Genomic DNA, 22,616 nt, shown 5'->3' on the forward strand with positions numbered 1-22,616 from the left:
GGAAAATTAAAAAAAATCTGCGTTTATACGTTTTACAACTTCTGCTCACAGATATGTTTAGAATAGGAACTTTGGTGTGGAAATATGTTTTTTTGTGTGGTTCAAATAGTTGGAAAACATGTAAAATTATCAGAACCATCCAAAGTTCAACTTGATAAAATGACTGCTTGGTAAACAAGTGCTAAGAATCGGTCAATAGGTCCTTTTCAAAAAAAAAAAAACTCTAGAGATGATCTTTGATGCAATTTCTGATCGTAACAGTGTTGGAATGCAAACGGCAACGGATTGATAAAATTTATCGATTTAATGTAAGTTTTTATTATTTATTGCTTATTGCGAGATAAAATCACGTTTCTCCTTCGCTTAAACTGACAGGAGGTTAAAGCCTCCTTACTTCCGCAGTATAAAAATAAGCAAGTTGACCTAAAATCCAGAGTTGATTTGGCTGTCAACTTGGCTTGTTTTGAATATTTTCCAAAAAGTCAGGAGAAAACTCAAGGCAACCTTTGACAACAGTCTAGAAAATATAAAAGTGAATATTCCTGGACGGTTCAATATTATTTTTGTGTGTAAATTATATTCATTTGACGAAAAAGAGAAAAAAATAAACAAAGTAAATGAATGCAAAACAGGATAATATTGAAGAAAACTGAAGTGAAAATAACACACTATTACTATTCATAATTGTATTGCCTTACATAACTGTATTAGGAATCACTAGGGAGTATCCATAAACCACGTGGACACTTTTTTGAAATCCCAAACAGTGGTTTAAAATAAAATGAAAAGGAAAAAATAAAGTTTTCGAGCATTGCTGTCTCCAGAAAAATGGTTGCAAATGGAAAGGTCCAACTTTTGGTTGGTTTAAAATTAGGGTGATTTCGAAAATTCATCTTTTCATCAATAATTTTGAGAATTTAATTGTCTTGTAGAAAGTTGTAAAGCTTGCTTTCGGCACTAGAATTATTTTTACACTAGAAATATTACGATCCACCACATCTTCTTTTATTTTTGACCTTGTCGAAAAAGTTTAGAATCACTATTTATAATCCCTATAAAAATAACGAGTTACAAAATAACACTCTCTTCCACACCCTCTATGAAAAACTTTACATCACTTTGATCATGCAGCGCGAGTCCACTTTTGAGCCGATAAACCGTTCCGAAACCAGAACCTAACCGTTCAGTCTTCTTCCTTAATGCAATTCTCTACGAGTTGCCTCAGGTTTGGATTTTCCATCGCGGCCGCTATTCGTTCCTTGTCGTTGATTTGCTTGTTTACTGAAACATTATTTTCATTTGAAAATTTGAATGCTTCTTAAATTAAATGCAATTTTCCAACTCACTTTCCTCCTCGGTCGAGTGCGCCCCCTTCTTGATGTAGATGTCCAGCTTCAGGTTGTGGGCCAAGCTGCGCTGGACCTTGATCCGGATGCACAGCCCAATCAGCGTGGCCAGCGAGCAGTGCGGCACGGTCGGGTTGAACTCTATCCGCACGACGTACACGTTCCCCTCCGTCGGTTCCTGCACGAAGATGCCCTCCTCGTAGACCACCTTCAGGTCCTCCAGCGTGTTGGGCTTTTCCGGGTCGCGGATCGTCCGGAGGAAATCTACAAGGAATCGAAATCAACTTAAATTTATAACAATGAAAGTGCGTAAAACTTACCGTAAATGGTTTCCCGCAGGTCATCGACCGAGCGGTAACCGAGCTGGGTTAGGGAAGGCGACGCAGCGACCTCTTTTGCAACAACAGCACCACCACCAGCACTTCCTGTAGAGTTTGTTCCGTCACCCGTAAGGTCGTCTGAGGTTTTCTTGCGGAAGAACGATAACATTTTCGGGCACTACACAGCTGACCTGGCCGGCGGGGGTGCACGAGGAGAGTACAATAATCAATTCACTCGCGCAGAGTCACGTACGAGAGATTTTCCGCGATTGGAAGCGCTGTTGGATCGGATGTTATCTTGATCGCTTTCGTTTTGTTTTGGTCGTCTCTTGCACAACACTGTTGTTGTTGTTTGACGTTTCGTTTTTGGGTTTAAATTCAGCCGCCGAGAAATTGAGCCGCCCGTGAACTTTTAGTAGGAGGATTCGGTAACCGGGATATTTCACACTTCATAAACATGGATTAAAACAAGTCAGGGCTTCACAGCTGCCGGATTCCGAAAAGTTGGAGCCGACAAATTAGGCCAATTTACTACAACTTTGTAACGAAGTTGACTTTATATCTGTCGGCCACCATTGCTAGTACCAACCACTAGTGTCTTCCTTTTTATCTACAAGGACTTCGCCGCCCTGGGCTCCTAAAGGTATGAAAGTATGGCACGGAGCGACGGCGCCGAATACCCATATTTACACAAAGAATTTTAGAGCACCCAACGCGGGATTCGAACCGTCGACCTCTGGATTGTGAGTCCAACTTTGTATGGATTCTTAAATTGTTAAATTCTTTCAATTTCAATTCGGTTTTATTGGTGAATTATCAATATCCAATAAGTTCTTTTGGAATACATAACAGAGTTTTGGAGTTCCTTTCAGCTGTGTGTTACATCATAATCCATTTTGGAACAATTGGGTACTAAAGCCCTATGTCATTTTTTATGTACAACGGTAAAAAACACGATTAAAAACCATTTCTGATCACTTTTTTTTCATTTTAATGCAAATTTTTTTTTGACAAGACAACATATTTTCGATGGATCAACTATGGTCCCCTTGGAACGAGCTGTCAAGTAGGAGCTTTTCTGTCAAGAAGGAACGCGAGGTTAATTTAAGGTTAATTTAAGGTTAATAAAATGAAAACTTTTACTGCTACAGTTTTTGAAAATCTCATTGCTAACTCATTTAAATGTTTTAACTTTTAATTCGACTGTATAATTTCTTTCATTTTGTCGTTCTCGTGAAACCGTGTACGTCTAAGTCCAAAATGTAAACAAACGTTTAGGTGATTCCGGTGGTTAGTGAGTGGTGGTCCACGACGTCAATCAAAACAGAACGCGTCCGCAGCCAGGACTTGGACGCGGATACCTTCGAAGGAGGATGGTGCGGAACAAGGTTAGGGGATTAGGGGAAAGTTGGTTTTCAAAAGGATGAGGCCAGCTTCCTGCCGGATCTGCAGCTGGACCGAAATGGGTAAGAAGGGTGCTTGGGTGTTTGGTGGCGTTTGTGTTTGATTTTGTTTGTTTTTGTAGGACGCCGTTTATGCGGATGTGAATTTGCACCGGTTGTATTCGATAAAGTTAATTTTAACGGTGAGGAGAAGGATCCGACGGAAGAGGGAAACGACGAGAAGCGATCGGAGGTGGTCAGCACGGATGTTGCACTCGGTGCCGGCGGTTTACGACTATCAGCAGCATTATGTGCCGGAAGTGATGACGGGACAGTGTGGGATGTCCTGAGGGTCCGAAGTCCATTTCTCGGTGCGGGACATGTTTGACGAGTATTACATAAACATCCGGAAGAACAGTTTGCACCAGTTCTGGAAGAACCGTCTGTACGAAAGCCGCAGGTCCTGAAGCTGTCGTACTCGGATTACTTCCAGAGGTTGGAGCGATATCCGACGAACCTGATCAAGAACATCTACCTAGAATACCGAAGAAGTCACCGGTGAGTATTGAGAATGTGTTCAGTGTCTAGCCAATTTAATTTACTTTCAAACTCTTTCAACAACTCCCGCCCGCAAACTCTCAACTCGCGACGGCGCAGCTTCGGCCGGATGAACTGGCAACATCTGTGCCATTCTCGAAGGAGGACGATGCGATCGGGAACTATCGGTTCATGCGCTTCACTTCCCAGTCGGAAAACGTCGACTTACCTTCCCGAATTAACACCCAATGGCCAACTCCTCCAAGCCTGTCCTGATGATGGCCGGCAACGAGACTACCCTGTTCTCTACATCGCTGTCGCGCTCCAAAATGTAAGCCGCGATGTTATGCAGCATAAGCAGCGAGATAAGCAGCAGTTTTAATATTAAAATAAAAATAAAAATAGAAATAAAATCCATCACATTTTTCGAAAATCATCTCTGTAATGTTAAATGTTATTTATTGTTGCCATAAAAAGTTTCTTCTTATAATAAAAGTAAAAAACTTTTACCGATACAACGATTTTGTTCCAGAAGTGCATGCACGCAGAAAAATCCGATTGTGAATCTGGCAAAATGTTTGATGCACCTCACAAACATGTTTGTCATCTCAGGGCCAGCAAACATGTTTGCCAAATTCAACCTAACATGTTTGTGGGCTTAATAAACGAGATTGTTGTCATCAAAACGTTGTTTGTTTGTAATTTTTATAATCGCTTTTATCAAACCAACAAACATGATTGTCAAAGGAACTATCATGATAGGTTGGTTGAAACATCACGATTGTTGATTCAATCCATCTTTTTACCGTTCCATAATGTTTTGTTTTGTTGAATATGTCAAAGTCAAGATTTTGTTTTTCAATTATTATTATTCAACTCTTTTGAGCAAGAAACATAAAAATGCATTAATTTTTAAGTGATGATTCTCGACATACGTGGCCAAACACCGATCTCAACCGATGTCACTTTCCGCCATCGGTTTCTGGAGCTTGGATCATCGCTGCAGTTGCCAACATGGAAGAACCTAAGAGTAATTTTGAGTAATTAACTTTGGCAAAAAAGAAAATAAAAACTATATTACCTGATAGACCTGCTCCCTTCGGCGTCCACAGCTAGGGGAAAATAAAGAAATATCCTATTCGAGCAACTTGATGAATCTTCAAAAGAGGTCACTTTTTTACTGAAAACGGATAATAAAGAAAAATAAATAATTTCTTTGAAAATTTAATGGATACTCACTGATAACAGCTTCAAATTGATCCTTTTTTAAAATTGTCATGATAAATATGAAGATTCGATCGCACGATTTATAATTTATAAAAATATTGCACGATATTTTCTTATGTTTGGCCCGTTCGCCATCTTGAAAGCAGAATATTGAACAGAAAGTACACAGTAAAATTTCCCTACACGTTTAAAAGAAGAAACGCTCAAACGATAAACCAGTTTGTCAAACTGAATAACATGATGGTTGGATGGCTAAAGGTGTTTATTGAATTCATTAAATTTGTGAGTTGACTCGATAAAATATGGCAGTTGATTTTAATAAACATGTTTGTTGATTCAAACTAGCAACATTTTTGTGCGTGTGGTAGTATCACAGACAAACAGACGTGAATCATCATTGATTTTATCAAAAAATCCATCGTTTACCAAAGAAAGTTCGAAATTGGGCTGCACACTAGCGCTATCTGCAGTCCTGTTGCGAAAACATCATCATTTCGATAAACCAAATTAAGCGTGTACCCATTTTTCCCTCTAAGCGTGTACGAATGAAAACTGACAGGTGTTTGTTTATGTTTGCTGTCGATTTTGTTTTCTCATTCTATGCCCAGAAAATTCGCAAAAGATGGGCTGGAAAGTTGAATAATCCTGCTAAACTCCCATCATAATAATATTCCACCTAGTATTCCGCAGCATGTTCTGCCCCGTGACCTGCAGTTTTGTTTAGGAAATAAGATGAGAACCGGTGTGATGGGCAAGTCGCGTAAGATTGAATAAAACTGATCGCAGGTTGCGTGATTGTTATCTTCCAAGCTAATGCCGGGTGTGGGCATGTAAAAGGGTTGGAGCACAGACAAACAGACGTGAATCATCATTGATTTTATCAAAAAATCCATCGTTTACCAAAGAAAGTTCGAAATTGGGCTGCACACTAGCGCTATCTGCAGTCCTGTTGCGAAAACATCATCATTTCGATAAACCAAATTAAGCGTGTACCCATTTTTCCCTCTAAGCGTGTACGAATGAAAACTGACAGGTGTTTGTTTATGTTTGCTGTCGATTTTGTTTTCTCATTCTATGCCCAGAAAATTCGCAAAAGATGGGCTGGAAAGTTGAATAATCCTGCTAAACTCCCATCATAATAATATTCCACCTAGTATTCCGCAGCATGTTCTGCCCCGTGACCTGCAGTTTTGTTTAGGAAATAAGATGAGAACCGGTGTGATGGGCAAGTCGCGTAAGATTGAATAAAACTGATCGCAGGTTGCGTGATTGTTATCTTCCAAGCTAATGCCGGGTGTGGGCATGTAAAAGGGTTGGAGGTTCCGATTTAGTTTTAGCGGAGTGGCAATATCATTAGTTCATGTTACAGTGAAAAAAAAAATAGCCACGGTGCCAAGGCGAATGGGTTGCTTCAGATTCAAGGTCTTCAAGGGGAACAACCTAGGAAATAGCATTTATACTGGCGGATTTCACCAAATTATGAGCATGTTTAACTGATGTCGGTCGGACGAAAAAACCAATGCAGCTGCTAGAGGTGAAGGGGAGTGGAAGTCCATCAATTAAATTGTGTTAAACTGATTTATTCTTTTACATATCCTGTTTTCAAAATGTTCAGTTAATCTACTCTGGACTGGCTTGAACTCCAGTGTCGTGTCTTTGTCTCCTCCTCCAAGTCTCTTTACCAAACAACAGATCGTTGGTCACGATGTCATCGACCGAAAGTCACACTTCTACCATATCGAATTATTTCAAGAAAATCTACCGCAGTTAACCAAATCAAATTAACAATGCAACATTGGATTTTCTCCCCACGTGATGGCTATAAAGAAAACATTGCACACACACGGTGATGCACTGAAACGTCAATGGGCCAAGGGATACGGTGGCGCCACCGACGACGTTCGTGTCTTGTTGCGGTACTACGGCATCCATTTTTTGACTGATTTGAATTTGAAATGACGGTTTTAGTTGGCGATGGTTTGAAAAAGAGTTGCACGTCTGTTTGTCTGTGGTTGGAGGTTCCGATTTAGTTTTAGCGGAGTGGCAATATCATTAGTTCATGTTACAGTGAAAAAAAAAATAGCCACGGTGCCAAGGCGAATGGGTTGCTTCAGATTCAAGGTCTTCAAGGGGAACAACCTAGGAAATAGCATTTATACTGGCGGATTTCACCAAATTATGAGCATGTTTAACTGATGTCGGTCGGACGAAAAAACCAATGCAGCTGCTAGAGGTGAAGGGGAGTGGAAGTCCATCAATTAAATTGTGTTAAACTGATTTATTCTTTTACATATCCTGTTTTCAAAATGTTCAGTTAATCTACTCTGGACTGGCTTGAACTCCAGTGTCGTGTCTTTGTCTCCTCCTCCAAGTCTCTTTACCAAACAACAGATCGTTGGTCACGATGTCATCGACCGAAAGTCACACTTCTACCATATCGAATTATTTCAAGAAAATCTACCGCAGTTAACCAAATCAAATTAACAATGCAACATTGGATTTTCTCCCCACGTGATGGCTATAAAGAAAACATTGCACACACACGGTGATGCACTGAAACGTCAATGGGCCAAGGGATACGGTGGCGCCACCGACGACGTTCGTGTCTTGTTGCGGTACTACGGCATCCATTTTTTGACTGATTTGAATTTGAAATGACGGTTTTAGTTGGCGATGGTTTGAAAAAGAGTTGCACGTCTGTTTGTCTGTGGTAGTATCAAAAACTTTCCAACTTTTTTTTTTTTTTTTTTTTTTTATTTCACCAACGCGAACTTTTAATCCAACGAACGATCTTTTTAAATTTAGAGTATTTTTTCTTTGTGTGTACCGTCGGTGTTGTTGTAGCTGCCCTCGTCACTCAGTCTCGCGAACTTGTTACTGGTGGGAATGTTGGCGGATGTTGATGAGTTGATACGCCATTGGTCTATAGATTGCCGGAAGTAGCTGAACGGAGCCTTATCGAGAAATTAAAAGTTAGAATGTATGCGTGCAACATGGAGTTAATCTTTTCAAAGTGCCATGGTAATCTTCACGGCAACTTCACAGAAAGTTTAACTTCATGTTGCACACACTCTCACTTTTAAATTCTCGATAGGGCTGCGACCCTGGATACGGTAATTAGGGTGTAATAACTTCGGGTCGAATCCCCGGCGCGATGGCGGTCGACGCGGCGTTGGTTTGTTTACCTATTTGCACACGGCCGGTAGACGAACTTCGCGGGTTTTTCGAGGCCGCACTCGAAAAATTTCGGAAAAACGATGGAGCACTGACCACTTGAGTGCTGCTTGCACTCGTGCGTACACGGAGGTGATTCTTGATTTCCTTGATTTTTTTTAATTATTCTTACGCAACTTCGGAATTTTCTTAATAATAGAAAGTATTTTGTTCTAGATCTTGTTAGACATCTTGTTCTATCCAGATTTTTAAGCGAAGATGGCGTTCGAATGGTGAACGCCCGAAATGCCAAAATCACGAAGTGGTACCAACATTACGAAACAAGTGTGACACGGCATGACAGCCATACTTTTTTTTCTAATGTTGGTGCTACTGCGCGATTTTGACATTTCGGGCTTCACCATTCGAACGCCATCTTCGCTTAAAAACCTGGATAGAATATATTTATGTGCCAAAGTCTTAGAGAAGTGTGTTGCGAAAGGAAAGTGGGGGTCTGAAAATCTCAAATTTTGCGTTACAAATTAAAAGTTTGCTCTTTTAAATTTTGACGTCCATGAAATTTATTTAATGCAATTATTAAATTTGTTTGACAAGAACCTAAAAACTTCCCCCCATTCCCCGGATGAGGATACCCCCAAACTGACAACACTGCTCTTATCAGCCGCCCCACCATCGTGGAGATGGATTGTTTTGACAGGATTGACTCTCAGCTCGAAAAACGTCATCAACTTTGTTGTTTATTTTGATTTTCCCCGATTCCGTATGCGACTTTCAGCTGCTGCTGCTGCTGGTGATCGCGACTTTTATTGAGATCAGCGCGTAGACCGTTTTCCTTGCTTTATTCAGTGCAAAATCCGTGTCCACCCCCGCCGTCGCCGCCGCCATCCGGGAAACTGTTCCGCTGTGTTGTAGTCGCGCTCGTTTGTGTGTGGGTGGTTTCGCGAAACCGAACCGCGATCTCGCACTTTTCTTCTCGTCGGACTTGAGAAAGAAAATTTGCCGCGATCGCGCGCCAGTGAAAAATCGTCTCAGCTCAGCTCAAGTCGCAAAAAGGTCGGAAAATTCCTCGGAGTAGCCAAATTGCTTGCTCGCGTGTGCTCGCGGTTCTAAGTGTGTGACGTTCAACGTTCGGATTTTTTCCCCACAAACGCAAAGAACTCATTTCATAACATTGGCAGTGAAAACGGAGGAAAATCGGGAACGCCAACGGAAGCTAGGAAGTAGCGAGTTCAAGAGATTAGAATTAAAGTGGAACCGCCCAAATGCAGGACGACACGGTGAAGGAAACGACGATGGCGGACGAGGCCCTTGCGGATGTTCCGATGCCCCGTGGCCGCGAGTTCAACAAGTTTTCGCTGGTCCATCGGGTTTACTACGCCTGCCGGGATGGGTTCTCGCGGCTGCTGTTGGCCACCCTGAAGGACATTGACTGCGAGCACGACCGGAAGGCCATCGTGGATCAGGTGAGTGACCTGCTGGTTCCCGTATTTGGTTTGCGGCGAGTTTTTAGTTCTTCCGCGCTGTTGTGGCGTAATTTGGTTGATGATGATGATCAGCTCTGTAGTAGATTCGCTTTCATTTTGGCAAACGGCTAGTAGCTTGAAACGAGCCGAAGTTTACTTCTGGTTTTGCTTTGCTGAGAGAATGAGAGCTGAGGAAATGTTATTACATTTGATTTCAAATAAGTAGTTCTGCTTTTCTTAAATTTGACATAATTTTAATTTTTACTTTTTGCTATTTGATTGTTTTTGAATATTTTTTTTCAAAAAGCAGTTTCAAAAACACCACATACCAAAAAAGGATTTTTTGGTTTTATTGGACCTTTAAATAAACCTCTACAAATGTGTATTCAACACTATTATTTATTTATTGAACCTGTCAAATAAATTGCAAGTGCTTTTCCAGGAGACGAACAAAAAGTTTAAAAAAATACTTGAATCACTTTATATTTGATGATTTTTTTAAATCAATATCTTTTATTTCTTCTATTTTTTACAAATTAAAACTGTTGAACATTTGTTTTTTTTTGCTTCTTAAATTTTTCAAATTTTGTAGAATTTTTGAATAATGCTTGAATTTTTAAAATTTTATCTATAAATTACGCCGTTGCAAATATTTGTCAATGTCTATGTCGCCCTTCCCTTCAAAGTTGTTTTTTGAATTAGGCTGGTACAAATATTTTTAAAAGTTTTTGTCACCCACCCCTTCAAAATTGGCCCGAAAAATCAGGGGGCAAAAAAATATTTTCACAATAAACTTCAAAATTTCAATGAAAATTCAAGTGCAACCAACTGAAATCAAATTAAAATACATTCTCCTGCGTTTAAAATCATTTTAAGCATGTTTGGGTTTATTAAAAAATCTTAAGATTTTTTGAAAATTTTCGATGCGAAATCTTTTTTTTTCGATACAATTTTTGTTTTTGTCAGATCTTAGATTTTTTGAAAACCAATGATTGCAAAACAACTGAACTAGTGTAAAATGCATTTTAATACACTTTTTTCATTTAAATGTGAAGACTATGGCTTGTTATTAAAATCTTTATATTTTTTTTTTATTTTTTTGCCCCCCCCCCCCCCCTTGAAATCGGCCAGGGCCGAGGGACAAAAACTTTTTTAAATATTTGCATCGGCCTTATAAACTTTGATTTCTTTTTTTATTATTTTAGAATGTTAAATGTTGAAATTTTTGTACTTCATACTTTTGAATTATTGAATGTAAAATTTAAAGATTTTTTTAAATATTTGAATTATATTTAAATTTAGTTAAATTTTGAACTTTTGAATTTTAAAATTATTTTTTTTATTGTTTTAAATTAAATATTTAAATGCAGGCCAAGGATTGATACCTAAGAGCATGCAATGGCACTGACCTTGTTGCGTGCTCTTCGGTTGACGTCCACGTAAGGAACATCCTGGAAGGAGCGCAACTAACTACATCCGTAGTTCTGTTAGATCATCCGAATTATCTTGATCAGAACAGTATAGCTCTGGTTCCTTGCGAGTGTCCTATTTTCTTACCTCCACGTTGGCTTGGTTTTCATGATGACCTAGCTGGTGGCCTGTGGGAACGGATCGTAAACCTTTGACCACCGCAGGTCAGAGTCGAGACGGCTAGAAGAAAGGGGCAACAATGTGGGAAAGGGAAGTAATTTGTGATTGTAGACGGTATTGTTTTGATTCGCAGTATGTTGAGTCAACTTCTGTGGATGTACCTGAAACATCGCACAAAGGGGTTTCTCTTCTCTTCATTCTCAGCTACCACCAATCTCCTATTTTTATTTTGCTCTACTGATTCTCACTTCTTCATTGATTCTTCTATTTAATATCCATCATTTGATTTTGATTTTTCTTACTTTTCATTCTCTTGTCTCTCAAAGCTTTTTCACTCTTTTTTACCAATTGATACTGATTTAACAAACTTTGTGTTTTTCGTTAAAAAAAAATACTTTTCCTCAATGTACTAGTAATATCAAGTCTATTTATCATTAGTCTTTTCTCTTTTGATTTTATTGCGAATTTATTTATTTGAATAATTCTTTATCTGTCCTATAAGTTATCATTACTATAATCTACGCTTGTTTTTTATCTCTATTTATTAACTATTGTCTAATTTTATATCTACTACATCCAGCTTCTCATTTTTATTCTTTAAAATAAAATCATCATTCTCTTACTATTGATTCTTGATTTTTATAAAATATATTCTCTTTAACAGTCTATTGTTTTTTAATCTTCACCCTTTTTTCAAACAAGTGAGGTTTCAGCCCTTACTCAATTTATGGAATGGTTAATGGATTTACACAAATATTACTATTGTACTTTTGGTAAACTTTTATAACATGCTTAGGACCAAAAATTGTAACAAAACACCGCGACAAAAAAATAGCAACATATAAACACGACTCAACACTAGGAAAGATTTCAGGAGAAAACAATACACAGTAAAATAACAACTAGTTTTTGAATTCAAACTAAAAATATAACAGTTTTTGCTCCTCCTCCTCCTTGCCCTGATATACAGTGTAAACTAACAGGATATCGTTTCAATAAAATTACAATTACAATTACAATTTAATGAAAGTTGATAGGCACACTTTAAATGGTTAGGCGCTTATACTTACATCAAACCCTACGTAATGTACCACCCCCGGCCGAGTTAAAATGCGTAACCGGAAAAGAAGGTGTGCATGCCTGGCACGAACACTCAAAGCGTGTTCTAGCGTGCTGCTCGTACTGACTCAGAGCAAGGGTGAGATGTAGGTGTAAGGGCAGTGCGTGTTCGTCGGGAACCTGGTGCATAAGATCGGTCAAGGCCCGTTCTTACACTGAAAATTGCGAATTGCGAATTGCGAATTTTAAATTAAATATTTAAATCTTAAATTTTGAAATTTACTTTTTGAATTTTAAATTTCCGAATTTTATATTCTGTTTGAATTTCGAATCAATTTTTTCGTATTTTTTTTAATTTTCTTACTTTTAACATCAAATTCGGGTTCTTTGACCCCACTTTAGTCAAATTTTAATAGTTGAGTGCCTATTAAATTACCAGATGCCTTTTTTGAATAATTACTAGTTTAGGGGTCATAATTAAGCTCGACAATCAAAAAAATAAAATAAAAATAAACGAAAAAAATAGTTTTTGTGTTTCGATTATCCAAAGTGTTTTTTTCCCAAGGTCCCAATTTTTATTTTAAATTTTGACTTTTTAATCTGGGTGCTGAATAGTGGTTCGCAAAAAGGCCTAAATTTGGAACTGTCAAAGTGGAACCAATTTACTGTTCGCCAAAAGTAGAGAGTTTTGTGATCGATCATTAAAAATTGTATTTTTTTTTTTTTGCAAGAATGAAAAATGTGTGGCTTTTGAGGACCTGGGGTTGAAGTCAAGAAACCTTAAGAAAGTTGAAGGCGAGATCGTATTTTTTATAATTATGAATGGAAGTTGTTTATGGAGTCGATGCGGTTGTATCCATCCAGAAGCTGTCTTTATTGTTTGATTCCGTTTGAAAACCTGGTTTAGTGAAAATCCTTTCTGTTTGTTGGATCAGCTTCGCTAGAATTAGCGATGTTTTTTCGCCGGATCAGGATTCCAGAATCAGCAGAATTACACACAGAATCGCAGAATTACACTCTCGCCGCAGTTCTTCGTCACCCGTAAAAAAGAAAAATCTCTTCTAACCGATTGAAATGCGACAATTTTCCAGCAAAAAATTTCAAAACTAAACAAAATAAAACACATACCATAATACTGATTATAAAAAGCTCATTTACTGCCGTTCTACGCATAATTGTCCCATGTTCGAAAAAGTGCAACTGAGAAAAACGCGATTGAAATTTTTCGACCGTTTTCTGTGTTTCTACGCATAATTGTCCCGTGGGTCTATATTCGCCCTATGTGTCCCTAATCGCCCCAGTTAGCAGTTGATCACCCTTTTTTGTGATTCTCTTGCTATACAAAAGGTAAACAAGACATAATACTTAGTAAAACTAATGATTCCGTGTAAGAAAATACTTGGTGGGACAATTATGCGTAGAAGTTTAACGATGGGACAAACAGACTTGGTGTTGTTTTTCATGAGTTTCCGAACAAAGTACCAGATTTTATGTGTTTTTCTTAAAGTACACATCAAACTAAACTTATAAATGTCATAAAGTCAAAATCGCCCAAAACTGACATGGGACAATTATGCGTAGAACGGCAGTTTACCAGTAAGAAAAAAGTCATGCTTGAGCTTGAACATCCTCCTACTTTGTAGATGTAAACAAAGTGGGATCATTCGAAAATCACGTTACGTTATATTCTCTCTATTCATCACCCAATTTTTAATTATTAAATTTATTTATTTTTATTTAAAATTTTAAAACTAAGCAATTTTTATATCTACCTATCTTCAAAATTATTGTTACACACTTAAATTTTTTACCGAATTCGGTAAAAACTTTCCGAAATTTCGAAAGAATCGGTAAAGAAGTTCATTATTGTGCATCGTCCAACCGAAATTTGGTAGAATTTTGTTCATTTTGACAGATGACAGTTTACCGATCTGAACTATTTTTTCAAGTACCGAATTCGGTTAAAAAAAATCTAAGTGTGTATATTTTGAGTTTTTTTTTAGCAATTTTTGTTTTATTTTATGATTGTATCATTTATGAAGTATTTTTTTCAATTTTGGTTTTTTTATTTTCTAAATGTTTAAATGTTTTTATTTCAAATTAATTTTTTTTGGATTTTGGAATTTTCAAAATGTTAATTGTTTTTTTGAAGATTTATTTTTTATTTTTAAATTTATAAATTTATAATTATTTTTAAATGGAGTATTTCTGGGCATGAAAAGGGATCTCAACGCAGTTCGAAGTCGCAATCTAGCGTGACATAATTGATAGCGGCTAAACGTTAAAATTTAGAGCTAAAATTGTTATAATTCCTGAATTAATTTATTTAAAACTTGTTTCTTCTTTTACAATCAGTAGATGTCGTTGTGAGCCCTTCTAGACATTTGTAGAGCTTGTCAAAATGAACATCCCAAAATTATCATCCCAACTCCCAAGCCTCCCAAAAAAGTTGGAATGGTAACTTCAACTCGCTGGTTCTCGGGCATAACTCAACCAATTTAGACGATTCTTTTTCCAGTGATTTGTTAGGATGGCTAGATGATTTTAGAACTTTGCATCAAATCTGTAATTTTCGCGATTAAAAACATCGTTCCAACTTTTTTCGCCAAAAATTTCGCAGAGGCAGTCGTTTTTAAAAAAGGTGGAATGATCTTTTCGGCTGCAGAAATTACAGATTTGTTTAAATCAAGTTCTGCAAAATTTTGGGATCATGTGGACATTCTTACAAATCAATACTGATTTTCAATTGAAAGGCCTCCCTGATGTATTTTTTTGCGAATGTCGTTCTTTTGTAGAGGCTGGAGTACTAAAAGCTTGAGAATTATTCTTGGAACGATCTTCAAGGACCAGTTAAGACAATTATCGTAATCCTGCCGTTGGGTCCAAAATAGGTACGGGGTCCAATAATTGATTTTCCCCCCATCTCTCTCACTCCGATTCTCTTTCCCGAAACGTAAATGAACGGTAACATATCGCTTTTCGGACGTTTCTTTCCTCGCAATGCGTCCAAACTTGGCTTTTCACAAGTGGACCAACCGCCCGATCACACAACCACGGCGAATACGACGAAGAAATTAAATTTATAAAAATTCGTCACCTGAAATTCCCACGCTCTAGAGCAGTTAGCACACGTACTACGACGAAGACCCGAATGAGCGAGTGTGTTTGTGTTTTGGTAAATTCTTGATGCGTTCGCGTTTTTTTAGTTGAGTGCCACGTGACGATTGCTGCGATTGCAAAGATTTATGATCTATTTGTGCGTGCCGACCTAAGCACTTTGAAGAATTTATGAGCCATTTTTCAATTAATTTCGTGTGTCTAGTAAATAATCTTATTTCAGTTTGATCATTACTACAGAATCCAAATGTTTCCACACCAAACTTGACTTACATTCGTCGCGTTAAGGCCTTGGCGAAGTCATCTGTCTCTGTTTGTGTGACATGCGCACTAAATGGGGTTCACGTTCTTTTGCAAAACAGCTGGCTTTTGTTGAGCGGCTGCCTAGTGAAGTGAAATGTTTAGAGCCAGGGCGTAAATATCTTACTATAGAGAAAATATAATGCTAAAGGAGATAATGACACAAATGGTTGCGTCTTTTGTCAGCCGACAAAGACGCGTGCGAACGGGGCTCGTCTGGTGATTGATTCGAGCGGCACTGCAGCAAATGTCGAGTTTTATTTGAAAAGATCCTATATAAATTGGAAATAACATAGCTTACAGCACCCGCATCTAATCTAATCTAGTCTTAAATAAACACAGCCAGTTCGAAGAATGCAAGCTGGAAAGTCTTGTGATTTGATTACGCCCCAAGCACTTTTCTTGTCAATGATAATGATTGCAGTACGTCCGAGAACACTCGAAAATGTATTACAAAAATTAAGGCGGCCAGCCCTACTGCCTCCTACCGCAGAGAGGATTCTGAGAGCGGATCACATTTCCCAGAATCTACAGGGGAGAAAAAGGATTCATGGACATACCATACCAAACGCTCCATGTTGTAATTTAAAGTGTTATGTGCTTCTCTGTAGCTCGAAATTTGCGAGAATTTTCCCCCTAAAACAAATGAACAAATTGAAAATTGAAATCCTCGCGAAGATGGAGCCCACGGCATGTTTTCTGGACAACCTTAAGGAGAAAAAAATAGTCATCGCTACTTTCAAAAGTATCTTATAGGAAATTTTCTCAGCTTTCCAATGCTTCTAAGAGCGAAATGTTTCATCGGGAAATTTCTGAGATATCTATATTTTAAGTTTTTTGTTTTAAAATCTTAAATCATTTATTGGAAACTTTTAAATATCCGCCCAGGAAACTTGTCAAATCTAGATTAAATTTTCAAAAGGTCCTATCTGCATAGGAAACCCATGAGGGATAGGTTGTTTTGAAAATTTAATCTAGAAATGATGTGTTTCATGTGTCATTTACTCATCAAAATGTGCAAAATAATACAAGAAACAAGGTTGCAAACCGCATTTTGAAAATGAAGTTTTAATCGAATTTTTTAATGTGTGGGATTTACTCAGAAATTAAAATCATAAAACCGCATTAAAATATTATTTTTACAAGAACAAATAGATTATTACATAATTGTTGTGTACAAATAACACCGGTCTGCTCTGATTCAGCTTGGAATTAGCTGATACAACCGAAATTTTTACAGGTTTGAGATTGATAGGGTATTACAAGATTTTTATAAATAAATAACATATTTCCTTAATCAAACATTAACCAGTTGCATGAATACAAAATATTGAAACGAAATTGAACTGCAAACTACTGTTGCAAGCTTTAGGAGAAATACTTTTCATTAGTATGAAATGATTGTTTTAGTTTTTTTTTGTATTAAATGATCAAGGAATTAGCAATATTTTAGAAGTTTATAAGACTCTCATCTTCAATCTCATCTTTTTTTAATGTTTTATTTCTTGATTCTTGTTCAAATAGTTTGGAAAGACTTTTTTTGTTTTTTTTTGTTAAAATAATAAATAATATTGTTCAAACAAAAAAAAGTTTGTGACGGTGTTTTCAGCATTCTGAATTGGAAGACTCGAGTTTTATTGCTACTTTTAAGTGCATTTTCAACAGTAAACATTTTATAAAATTTTATATTTATTTTATACTCATGAAAATATGACTTTTGAAGCTTGCAACAGTAATATGTAGTACATTTTCGATTTTAAATCATATTTGTATTTATGTTCCTGGTTAATGTTTGCTTAAGAAAATATCAAATTTATTCATTAAAATTCAATAATACCATTAACAATCACAAACCTGCCAAAGTTTTGGTTGAACAAGCTAAATCAGAGCAAATACTTTATATTTGTACACAAAAAATATATGTAATAATCTAATAAAAATATATTTTTACATTGTTTTATGATTTTAATTTCTGAATAAATTCCATATATTCAAAAATTTGGTTAAAACTTCATTTTCAAAATGTTTAGCGGTTTGCAACCTTCTACAAAGTTGTTTCTTGTCTTATTTTGCACATTTTGATGAGTAAATGACACATGAAACACATCATTTGATAAGTTTTCTGAACTGTTAGTATAAAGTTTCCAATAAATAATAAAGAAATTTAAAACCAAAAAACTTAAAATAGAGATATCTCAGAAATTTCCCGATGAAACATTTCGCTCTTAGAAGCATTGGAAAGCTGAGAAAATTTCCTATAAGACACATTTGAAAGTAGCGATGACTATTTTTTCCTGAAAAGTTTGTTCTAGAAAACACGCCGTGAGCCGTGTTATTTGAATTTTGTTACTTATGTATTTACACACTAAATCAGGGACGCAATACTCGGTAAAAAATTTACCGAAATTACCCTGTAAAAATCAAATTTTACTGAGCTGTCAGTTGAATTTAGGAAATATACTGAACTACGGTAAAAAAATCGCTGAAAGTACCGTACTTCAGTACTTATTTCACTGAGCTACTCAGTAAACCCTAGTTTCCGGTAAATTATTGGTACTCGGTAATTTAATTACCGAGTACTCAGCTAAAAACCTTGTGTTTTACTGAACGCTCAGTAAAGTTTTACCGAGTCTCTCAGTTGAAACTTATGTCATTTTGTAGCTGTCATTTTTTTATTTGGTCGCTGTTGTCGGACATTTCTCTGAGTACATTCAGAAAAAAGTAATTTAAAACTATAAATTGTGACAAAATAACAGGTATGTGTCTTTTTATTTGAGAAAATTAAATTATTTACTATTTAGAATAATTTTTCTTTCAGCTCACGTCGAAGCTTCATCTTTTGATCCGTTTTAGAAGGAGCTGGTTTATGTCGTCATTTTTGCTATTGTTTAATAATCAAGAAAAAAAAGTTGTGATGTTATTGTGAATGTACATAGGTATTGTTAGTGAATAAATTTGGTCATCTTTTTGAATAAATAAAAGGAAAATAAATTCAATCCATAAAAAAGCATTACCGTAAGCACCGTAATAATTCAGAATATGTACCGAGCAACCGGTAATTTTTTACCGAGGTCCTCTGTAAAAGTTCAAACCAGCTGTCAGATTAGCGTTTACTGAGCTCTCGGTAGTTTAAACTTTTACCGAGCTGAGTACCGAGCACCCGGCTGTTGAGATTTCGGTAAAAATTTTACCGAGTACGGTAGAAAAATCTAAGTGTGTATGTTTTGTATTATGTGTTTACAACAAGAAATAGGTTTTTGGTGCCACTGCTTTGGTGGCTTTTCCTGTCCTAAAAAGGAAAATAAATTCAAATCAAATCAAATATCGGGAAAATGTTTTTTTTTTGTGGAAAAAGTTAATTAAAAGAACCGTTTTATCATGTACCTATTTTTTCTGAATAGTCCTCATCAATACGTGCAATTTAGCCCAAGACACCAATTCGACCAGGAAATTCCTCTAAAAGATACAGATTTCAAATATGTACGAATACTCAAGGACGTATTGGGACCATCCATAAACCACGTGGACACTTTAGGGGGGTGCGGGTTAGGCGGTTGTCCACGATCCATACAAAAAAAATCTTTTGTATGGAAATTCTCCACGATTGGGAGGGGGGGGGGGTTTCCAAAAAGTGTCCACGTGGTTTGTGGATGGTCACATTCGACTATGAAAAACAAACAAACATACTCGCAAACAAACAAACTTTTTGACAGTTTGGAAGTTTATTTGCCTGCACTCGTTTGCCGAAACGTCAGCCTGCATACATTTGGTTTTGTTTGCGAGTTGGGCAAACTGTCAAACACAAAATACTGCGAGTTTGTTTGTTTGTTTGCCATAATCTAATACCTCCTTTACGTACCATTTTTGTATGCACGCATGTTCTAAATCGCGAATCTGGCAGATGGCCCCTTTACTCATTTCTGAGTAGGTTCGGTTTTTACGAAAACTGAGTGATTTTGAACATGCCTACAATATTGTATGGAGACTTATATGGGTGAATCAATAAAAAAAATAGTTCAAATACTCTTTATTGAGCAATTCTCTGAGATTTCGGTCATTCGTTTTTTTTTTTGTAGTTTTTAATCAGGATGAAACTTTTTGGGGTGCCTTCGGTATGCTCAAAGAAGCAATTTTGCATCATTAGTTTGTCCATATAATTTTCCATACAAACTTGGTGCCTTCGGCAAAGTTGTAGGTAGGATAAGGACTACACTGAAAAAAATCATACACGGTTAAAAAAATGGTAATTTTTATTTTCACTTTTTGTCACTAATACTTGATTTACAAAAAAAAAAAAAAACACTATTTTTAATATTTATTATTTTTTTATATGTTCAAATGTCACATCAAATCAAATGCCAACTTTCCAAAAGTTTTAAGAATGTGCAAAAAATCTTTGACCGAATTCTAAATTTTTCAAAAGTGGGCAAACATGGGCAACAATTAAAAAAAAAAGAATAACAGCGACTATTTTCAAAAAAGTTACCTAAAAATGGCTATAACTTGAAAACGGTGCTCTTTATCAAAATTTCACTAATGTACTTTTTGATTGCAAATTTGTTTTTACATAGAAAAATGAAGTTGAAGTTTTGCGACCAATATTTATTTATTTATTTTGAAAATGCCAGTTTGATATTGATTCAAAAATTCATAACTCGGCCAAAGATTTTCTGCACATTTTTGCAAATCAAGTTTTAGTGTCAAAAAGTGAAATTGAAAATCATCAAAAAAATTTAACCATATATATTTTTTTCAGTGTAGTCCTTATCCATACCTACAATTTTGCCGAAGACGCTAAATCAATCAAAAAAATCCTTCAAAAGATACAGATTTTTTATTTTTTCATTTGTACATCACTCATCTTCTCGATAACATTATTGCTCCCGCTGTCAATATTTTTTTCAGTCCCTTCAAATAGATTGCTTTGATTTTTCATTCTATAATTTGATAACTCCCGCTCTCGACGATCCCTTCAATATCGATAACGATAGAGTCCACTGTATTTCGTAGGGAATTGCTCATTATTTCATTTCAGTACATTTCTTTCAAAAATTTGGATTCGCTTTTTAAATAAAACCAAGTTCAAGGTGTTGGTCTCAATCTCTGATTTTTCCTTCTCAGAAATCAAAACAGAGTCACCACAACGCAAACTTAAACGTATCATTCGCAATCGCAAAGATTTCCGTATTATTGTTTCCGCCAGCTTTTCCGCGCTGGGACAATTTCGCAGTCTCAGCTCTTCCCAGTTCAGCAGAATCCGTCCAAAGTTCAATTTTCCCGCCCCGTGTGCGGCGGTGGGAAACTGCGCGACAACAACCCGGGAAATCAACAGGGTAAACAAATTTTCTTAATAACACGGTCATCGGGTGATTAATTTAATGGTATTTTTTCTTTGAACACAGTCGCGGATTCGCTGGTTGATCGTGCACGTGTTTTGATAATTTTTTGGAAGGTTGATTGAAGAAAAGTAGCTTTTTAAATTAAAAATTTCATTTTCATATCAAAATGTTTGGAATCATTTGTCTGAAAAAATAGAGTTAAACCACATTGCTACAACATAGTAAACTCTTCCACAAATTACCCAGGTTGAAGGACCGGTTCCTGAACCTGGGTTTGTTCCCAACGCGACCGGGCGCCATTCTTCCTGTGTGATTATTTGTAAAGTAAACGCTGCTGGAGAACCCGATCTAAAAATAACGCAACCGTTCTTCGAAGAAAGAAACCCTCGTGTGAGCAACATCTTGGCGCGGTTTCTTGTGCGGCGTTAAGTGCCAACAACGCTGAGGTGTGGAATCAGCTGGTTTTGTCAGATTATTCACCAGAAATTCTCCCGGCAAGATAATTAATGGCGGTTCTCCGTTTGTGGACCACTTTAGTGAACGGAAGGAGTGGGGACGCATGGTGCTAGGTGTTTCAGATGAATTTACGATGCGCAATTAGATGCTGACGTGAAATTAATAGATTCAGTCGAACTACAGGCAACTTAATACTGGATGTTTGGAAAATTTGGCAGACAAGAAATAGCAAGTGCTCCTTGAAGTGCTCGGTGCTAAATTTATCTTAAGTCCCTGAAACATAATCTAGATGTGGATAACGCCTTGCATAAAATGCTTTACTGCCAAATGCATTTTCCCAAAATTTCATCAACGGATTTTTTTTAAATGTTTAAATACGTTAGAGCACTTTAGGGGTCTTGTTTAAGCTCAACGACTCTAAATAAAACATCGAAAAAAAAATGATTCCAGGTTCAAATTCCGAAGTGATTTTTTCCGAGGACCGAGGGAATAATCCCTCAGGTGTACTGAGCTCGAATCCCAAATATGAGTTTGATTGGTTGCGACAGGACCTGGCGCTTTTAATTTGAAGTTAAAATTGGTGTGTTTTGGTTTTTGTCACTTTTGAACCCTTTATCGATTTTCGATTCTTCCAAAAATCCTCGTTAGCTTATAGTTGGTGTTCTAGGAAACAACTTTGCCGAAGAGTGCGAAGAGATTCGTCCACTTTGAAGAATGTTTTATTTTTGTCATTACCTACTTATTTTATTAGGTCCTTTCAGGTACTGCGACCAGGTTATGACCGGGGATCATATGAATAATGTTACGGAATTTCACGGGTTTCTTGTTTTTTAACATTTTTTGTGACAGTTGACTGAGCTCGTCTTTCGTTTTCGCTACGTACGTCTGACTGTGCTTACCCTGCTTTCGCTCACACACATCCGAACGAATGAGCGCAACGCAAAGTCACTCACAGTAATTTGACTCTCATCACATATTTCAATCGCGGAGAGCTCGTTCGTTTCAATTCTACCGTAACTCCAATCACTTGGCCCATGACTGCTCTCAAATTATTGCTGTCAACACACCTACCCAAAGAGAGAGGAAAAGAGAGAAAGAGCATGTGTCGTCGTGTCGCCCGGCTGTTTGAGTGCGGAGTTCGGCATTATGTCGTGTCAACTTCGTGTGTATCAACATACGGTCGCATCCAAATCGACGTCAACATTTCAAAAAGCATCATGTACAAATCATGCGTTTTGAGAAAAACGCATTTGAATGTTGAGCATCATTTTTCAATTCCCATTTTAATATAAAAGCAAAAGAAGAT

The 22,616-nt window shown here is 36.9% G+C and overlaps 2 protein-coding genes across 2 annotated transcripts in view; one reads left to right on the forward strand and one right to left on the reverse strand.

Annotated features, from left to right (window-relative positions):
• Positions 1–981: 981 nt before the first annotated feature.
• Positions 982–1,996, reverse strand: LOC120422637 (MIP18 family protein galla-1). The gene is made up of 3 exons (XM_039586135.2): positions 1,667–1,996; positions 1,347–1,610; positions 982–1,281 (listed from the first exon to the last, which is right to left on the reverse strand). Exons 1-3 carry the CDS (start codon positions 1,833–1,835, stop codon positions 1,184–1,186), a joined length of 531 nt encoding a protein of 176 aa, XP_039442069.1. The 5' UTR covers positions 1,836–1,996; the 3' UTR covers positions 982–1,183.
• A 6,754-nt stretch (positions 1,997–8,750) lies between these two features.
• LOC120422631 (protein fem-1 homolog B) overlaps positions 8,751–22,616 on the forward strand; it is a 30,228-nt gene continuing 16,362 nt past the window's right edge. The window contains exon 1 of the mRNA XM_039586129.2: positions 8,751–9,449. Coding sequence (XP_039442063.1) covers positions 9,249–9,449 — 201 coding nt within the window. The 5' untranslated portion in view covers positions 8,751–9,248. The remainder of the gene's footprint in view (positions 9,450–22,616) is intronic.

The sequence above is a fragment of the Culex pipiens genome, chromosome 3 (genome assembly GCF_016801865.2).
Source record: "Culex pipiens pallens isolate TS chromosome 3, TS_CPP_V2, whole genome shotgun sequence".
NCBI classification, from domain to species: Eukaryota; Metazoa; Arthropoda; class Insecta; order Diptera; family Culicidae; genus Culex; species Culex pipiens.

Bases quoted from the DNA above. Each gene is read 5' to 3' on its own strand.
- LOC120422637 (XM_039586135.2), bottom strand. From the start codon at position 1,835: ATGTTATCGTTCTTCCGCAAGAAAACCTCAGACGACCTTACGGGTGAC. The intron at 1,611-1,666 runs GTAAGTTTTACG...GATTCCTTGTAG, and splicing joins CCTGCGGGAAACCATTTACG to ATTTCCTCCGGACGATCCGC. The intron at 1,282-1,346 runs GTGAGTTGGAAA...ATAATGTTTCAG, and splicing joins GCACTCGACCGAGGAGGAAA to TAAACAAGCAAATCAACGAC.